Source organism: Cervus canadensis, chromosome 12 (assembly GCF_019320065.1).
Source record: "Cervus canadensis isolate Bull #8, Minnesota chromosome 12, ASM1932006v1, whole genome shotgun sequence".
In the NCBI taxonomy this organism is placed as follows: domain Eukaryota; kingdom Metazoa; phylum Chordata; class Mammalia; order Artiodactyla; family Cervidae; genus Cervus; species Cervus canadensis.
This window is the reverse complement of record NC_057397.1, coordinates 34,920,874-34,927,482: the sequence shown is the minus strand read 5'-3', so window position 1 is coordinate 34,927,482 and position 6,609 is coordinate 34,920,874. Positions and strand designations below refer to the sequence as shown.

The following is a 6,609-nucleotide window of genomic DNA, read 5'->3' as shown; positions in this document are numbered from 1 at the left end:
TCGATTTAGTGGCCCGGGGAGATTGTGGAAGGGAACTAGGTGTCCTGGGAAAAGTACATCGTGGCTTTCTGGGCTAAGTCTGGGCGAGCCGTGCGACTGAGCCCGGTTCGTGCCCATCGAGTGCTATAAGGCTCCTGGCTTCGGAGTCAAGCTGCCCACTGGCTAACCTGTCCCCAGACGTCAGGAAGCAGAGTTTGGAGCCAGGAGATGCGGCCGCCCTGGCGGGGCGGCTGGCGGGCCCGCTCGCTCCCTGAGATCCCAAAGCACCTGCTTTTCCGCTGCGTCCCGGCCTTCCCCGCGGGCTGGGCCGTGGGCGCCGTGGGCAGGGGGCCGGTGTCCCGAGCGTCGATCGCGGGCGCCAGGGGCGGAGGCGCCCTCCCCGCCGGTCCCCGCCCGGCTTCCGACGGGCGCGCCGCCAGGGCCGGGGAGGGGCGGGGGCCGGCGCGGGGCAGGGCCGGGCCGGGCTGCTCCGGGGCCGGCGCTCTCCGAGGCACCCCGGCACTTGCCCGGAAGGTGTGCAGAGCGCGCGCCATGAGGACGCTGTGGATGGCGCTGTGCGTGCTGGCGCGGCTGTGGCCCGGGGCCCTGGCCGGCTGCGCGGACGCCGGGCGCTGCTGCCCCGGCCGGGACCCCGCCTGCTTCGCCAGCGGCTGGAGGCAGGACCGGGTCTACGGGACGTGCTTCTGCGACCAAGCCTGCCGCATCACCGGGGACTGCTGCTTCGACTATGCCAGGGCGTGCCCAGGTGGGTGGCGGGCCCGAGGGTGGGCAGCTGGCAGTTCGTCCGCAGCAGAGGGGCGCAGGTCCCACTCCGGGGACCGCAGTCCCGGAGCCAGGCGTTCCTGGGCTCGTCTATTCCACCCTAGACACCCTGTCCCCCATTCAGGTCCACCCAGCTCTCTTTGTCTTAGGGTTCTCAGCCCCCTCTCTCTAGGTGCTCCCCAGACTCTCCATCCTAGGGTCCCCCTGCCCCCTCCATCCAGGCATCTCCAGTCTTCTGGACATACAGTTCCAAAGCACCCCTTCCCACCAGGGCCTGGCCATAGGGACTAGAGCCCGTGTTCTGGAAGGGCACAGGCCATCTCTGGCTCGTGAAGCCCTCCGCTTGGGAGCTCCAGGCCTGGTCCGGCCACCGCCTGCCTGGAGACATGGCACTGGCATGTGCCAGGGGAACCCCAGGCCAGGTTCCACCGCGGTGCTTTCTGTTAACCCTTAGCTTTCAATCAAGAGGGGGTGAGGGGAGGAACGTGGCACCAAGGTCTGGCTCTGGGAGGGTGCTTTCTTCTGGAGAAGGAGTTCCTGGAGGACCACAGCTGTCCTCACCTGCACTCTGGCCTGTTGCACAGACCCTCCCTCCTACGAGGTGTTCCGTATGTTCTTTAAATTCAGTTGTATCCATATAACATGATTAAGGGTTTTATCCCAGGGTTCCTAGTATGTTTCATTCTTGCTGGTTTTCCTTTAGGTTCAGTCTTTTTGATGTTTAAACCTCACACAGTATAGGCTCCTGGTATAGACGCAATAAATGCCAACTTAATTAAAAGGTAAAGGAAGATGTGGTGAGAATAGTCCTGAAGAACAAGGCGTACTTGAGAAGAAGCCAGGTCTGGAAAGAAAAGTAGCCCTGCTCCCCGATAATCACAACACCCCAAAAGCCAGGCATGCATTAGGGCTAGACCTCAAGGATCCTGGTGGTGTGAGATCCTCAGCATGTTCCTGGAAAAGGAACCTGCAGGGCTGTTATTCCCCAGGTACCCAGATGCCTGGTAGAGAGTAGCACTCTTTCTGCCTCTTTTTAGGCAGGGAGAGGCCACGGGCCCATGGCAGGATGGTCACCCAGGCCTGCTGCTAAAAGAACACAGTTGAAAAAATGAAGATTTTTTTTTTTATCTTGATTGAAAGCTAATGATACATCTGAGAATATAGATTTTTTTTTTTTTTTTGATAAGCTGCTTTCCTGCTTCTGCACCAAAGCACTTTACTACCCAAGTAAGGTGAAGAATTACTTAGGAAATGCAGTAGCCTCTGGACAGGTGTCCCTGCTCCTCACAGCATCCCTCCCAAACTCCTGTTTGTCTCAGTTCCCTGGATCACTTGAGCGAAGCCTTCCCACTATGGCAGTCTCTGTTTCCAAACCTTTTTTTCTCTCTTGAGCATTCTACCTACATTTTAAAGGGAAAGGCAGGATTCCTGCAGTTCAGATAATGGGACCCAGTCTGTGGTAAGCACAGTGATACAAAAACCATGAAGACACAGTTTCTGCCCTCCTGAAAGTTCAGAGTCCAGCAGGGAAGCACACGCAAAGCCATCTGCAACATGCTCAGTGTCAAAATAATGGATCTGGGAGGCCAGAGAGGAAAAGCTCAGAAGACCGGAGGAATTCAAGGAAGGCTTCTCAGAGGAAGTAATGGGCAAGCTTAATCACAGAGAATGAGCGAGAAGCCTCTAGAAGGGGAATGGGAGTTCTAGGAGGAAAGCATCCATGGTTGTTCAGCCTTTTGTGCCAGTGCTAGGCCAGGCCCTGACAGTCACCTGGTGAACAGGACAGACAGTGAACACAGCTAGATAGGTGAGTGTCAGGAGGAAAACTGGCCTTTTCATGAGCCCTAACAATGCTGTGAGGAATTCCAGAATCCTCCGAGTCTCTATTTGGTCAAAAATAAATCCCTCCTTTTTAGTCCAGGAAGTAGAAATACTAAAATAAAGGCCTGTCATTTCAGAGTGAGGATTTTTTGGGAAGGTGATAGCAGAAGAGAGAAGATTTTGCCATCTTCCAGAGAACTCAGAAAAAATTCCTGGGCTCTTAGTGCTTAGGGAGGGCTGGGGCAGCAGACAAAGAAACACAAACCAGAAAAGGGAATGGGGCCTGATAGGATTTTTAAAGGAGTATTTTCAGGAACCTTAAATGCCCTTCCCAAGGGAGTTAGCAGAGGCTCTCCCAGGCCTAGGCAGAAACAGACTTGGGATGGAAAAGGCTCCTCCGTGATAGATCCTCTGCATCTGAAGTTTTGGGGGCAAGGCAGCAAGAAAATAGAGACAACCAGGGACTTCCCTGGTGGTCCAATGGGTAAGACTCCTCCCTCCCAGTGCCAGGGGCCTGGGTTCCATTCCTAGTTCAGGAACTAGATCTCAGAGAATGCCGCAACTACAACCTGGCACAGCCAAATAAACAAATAAATAGATTTTTTTTTTTTTAAAGAAGAAAGAAAATAGACAGTTGGAAGGCAGCCACTCTGTGAGCCTGAGCCTTCTCAGGCCTCAGAACTGAGGAGAGTGAGGGGCAAGATGGAGCTGAGATGCTTGGTTTTCTCAGCCCTGGACCAGCATCACAACCATGCTGTGTGTTTGGGGGAAAGGTGAGGTGGGCTTGTATTGGTGTTTCCCAGTTGCAGGAGCTGGGGCTTTCAGAGGGCTCTCCCATCACAAAGTTAACACTAGCGGGCAACAGAATGAGGTCAGAACCCACGACTGCCTGCTTTCACGCCGCCAGCAGCCCCATCTGTCTGTGCCAACTCGTAGCTGTGAGTTCCTCCTGGATAAATCAAGAGCAGCAGCTCAGAGCTTCCAGTGACTCGGTGTACACAGGACCACTCTGCCTTTGAGAATCGTGTTTGCTTCTTACCTGCCAGTGCTGCCGGAAGCAGTTTTGCCTGAAATGACATTACATGTGAATGAACAAGGTAACTGTGTCAATGGAACTTACCTCTAGCCCTTCTGATTTTTTCATCTTGAGAAATGCATTATTATTATTACTTTTTTGATGTGGCTAAGAGATGAAGTACTGGAAATTTTTTTTCTAAATAGAAAGTTATTTTTTTACTCAGGAAAAATAAGTTGACTCTAAAGACTGACTAAACTTTCAGGATTTCCCTGGCAGCACAGAGGTTAAGCCTCTATGCTACCAATGCAGGAGGTGCAGGTTTGATCCCTGGGCAGGCAACTAAGATCCCACATGCCCCACAGCACAGCCAAGAAAACACACACACACACACACACACAAACCCAGAATGACTAAGCTTTCCAACAAACCCAGAATGACTAAGCTTTCCAACAAAAAATAAGTTCTGAAACTAATCATTTCAGAAAATCTCATTAGGGTGATGGCATGGGTTTTGACACCAATAATGTATGTCCATAACCACTCCACATCCCCAAATGATAGAAAATTCACCATTGGCTGGGCCTGATCAGATATGGGAAAAGGCCGAGGAGGGGGCAGATCCAAGTTACCCTGCCCTGAAAGAACTTTCTGGAAGATTTGCTTATCAGGCTTCTAACGCCCAGGCTCCAGCTCATCAGCTGTGTTCACAGAGGCTGCCTTTTAAGACCATAGAAGCAGTAAGTTGCACTAGATCTTGGATGAGCAACGTAAGAAAGAATAATCATAAACTCAAGTGAAGCAGGACAAAGAAATGAGTAGCCTATATGGGCCAGTCTCTTCTGCCAGATTGATGGGGAATCTAGGAAACCAACTAAGGTTTTCCAGGTGGTGCTAGTGGTAAAGAACCTGCCTGCCAATGTAAGGAGATGTAAGAGACCAGGTTCGATCCCTGGGTCTAGAAGATCCCCCAGAGGAGGAAATAACAACCCACTCCAGTATTCTTGCCTGGAGAATCCCATGGACAGAGGAGACTACTGGCTACAGTCTGTGGGGTCACAGAGAGTCAGACACAACTAAAATGGCTTAGCACACAGCACTAGGAAATCAACTGGCCAAAATCTGCTGACATCTCAACTGGAGGTAGCAGGGGCACCATGCTGGAAAATACAGGCTCCCAAACTCACCCCCCAAAAAGGATGGCATAGTCCATGATGATTTAGAAAGTCAAGATTTCACTGGAGCCGTCATGGCCTGAGAGACAGTGTGTGGCTTCCCCTGCCTTTGTCCCTGCGGAAATAACGAGCAGGGATTGGCGCCAGAATTTGACATGATTTGGCTGCAGCCCTGGGTGTGCAGTCCAGGAGGGGAAAGTCATCTGTGCTTACCCAGCACTTACTCTGTGCCAGGCCCTCCTCTCTAAGGAGCCTCACAGCTCTCAATTTACTTAGGTCTCACAACCCAACAAGGGATTCTCCATTTTGACCTCATTCTAGGAATGAGCTAAACAAGCACAGAAACGTCAAGCAGTTTGCCCTAAGTCACACAGCCAAAAAGTGATGAAGCAAGGTTTGAGCCCAGGCGCTCTGAATCCAGAGCCCACAGGTTTAAACATTAGGTTTTCACTGCCTCAAGGAAATGAGGCTTTATGAGAAGCTGTGGAGTTTGCAGAGCAGGCACCATGTAAATATTAGAGTGAGTCTTTTTTTCTCCATCAGCTGTGTGCCTCTCGAGGGCAAGAAAATGTGTCCTGCTCCTCTTTGCAATCCCCTAAGAGTTATTGCAGCACTTCCCAGGTGGCACAAGAGGTAAAGAACTTGCCTGCCAGTGCAGGAGACATAAAGACAGCGGGTTCAATCCCTGGGTCAGGAAGATCCCCTGGAGGAGGGCATGGCAACCCACTCCAGTATTCTTGCCTGGAGGATCCCATGGACAGAGGAGCCTGGCGGGTTACAGTCCATAGGGTCACAAGGAGTCAGACATGACTGAAGCAACTCAATATGCACACACTCAAGAGCTATCGCAAGTGTTGCTAACAAACAATTGTCCAAAAAAAAAAAAAAAAAATGGGACCATTCAGTGCCTCTGAGGCATATCCACGTGTCCTTTTTAAAAATGATATTTTCCTTCCTTATCACAAAACATATGTTTGTTGCAGAAAGTGTGGGAATGCACAAAAGGAGAAAAGAGCTCACCTTAGAAACTTACTCCCTAGAAAGGTATCATTATCTTTTTTATTTTTATCCCCTTCCCTCCCACCCCAGGTTTGCACGGTGTCTACAATCCTGTTTTTCTAAGGTGACAGTTCATTTCACTGTCTTGCTAGCATTTCATAAACTTGTCCAGTTAATATCTCAAAAGAAAAAAAAACAATCTATCAGGGACCAATAATATGGTTTCTGCAGGAGGAAACAAATATTTGGTCATTTTATTTATGCTTTTTGAGGGGCTCCATAGGCACTTGGGCAGTTTTTATGATCTTGTTGGACTTTCAGAGAAGTTGTGACACGTTTCCTCGGAAAGGGGCATGTATGCATAAGAAGAGAGAAAAAGGCGGATGACGTAAATTTAAAATTGTGTCACCTAGGGGCTTCCCGGGCAGTCAGTGGTTAAGACTTCATCTTCCAGTGCAGAGTGTGTGGGTTTGGTCCCTGGTCAGGGAGCTAAGATTCTCACATGCTTTGCAGCCAAAAAACTGAAACATAAAACGGAAGTACTATTGTAACAAATTAAATAAGGACTTTAAAAGTGGTCCACATAAAAGAAAAAGATCTTTAAAAAAATAAATAAAATTGTGTCACCCTGAGGAGTGTGTGTGTGTGTAAGGGACTGTTTTATTTTTCCTTCATAGACTTTTTTCTTTTCAGCTTTTTTTGCTGTGCTGTGCAGTGTGTGGGATTTTAGTGGTCCATCCAGGGATCAAACCCAGATCCTCGGCAGTGAGAGTATGGAGTCCTAACCAAGGAATTCCCTTCTATAGACTGCCGAGAAACAGAAGCCAAGCATCAATG

General features: G+C 50.2%; 1 protein-coding gene across 2 annotated transcripts in view; it reads left to right on the top strand.

Moving 5' to 3' along the window:
• Positions 1-421: 421 nt before the first annotated feature.
• Positions 422-6,609, top strand: part of SBSPON (somatomedin B and thrombospondin type 1 domain containing) — a 32,948-nt gene continuing 26,760 nt past the window's right edge. The window contains exon 1 of one of the 2 annotated variants that reach the window (XM_043484042.1): positions 422-745. In XM_043484042.1, coding sequence (XP_043339977.1) covers positions 532-745 — 214 coding nt within the window. In that variant the 5' untranslated portion in view covers positions 422-531. The remainder of the gene's footprint in view (positions 746-6,609) is intronic. The other variant, XM_043484041.1, reaches the window with a different exon arrangement.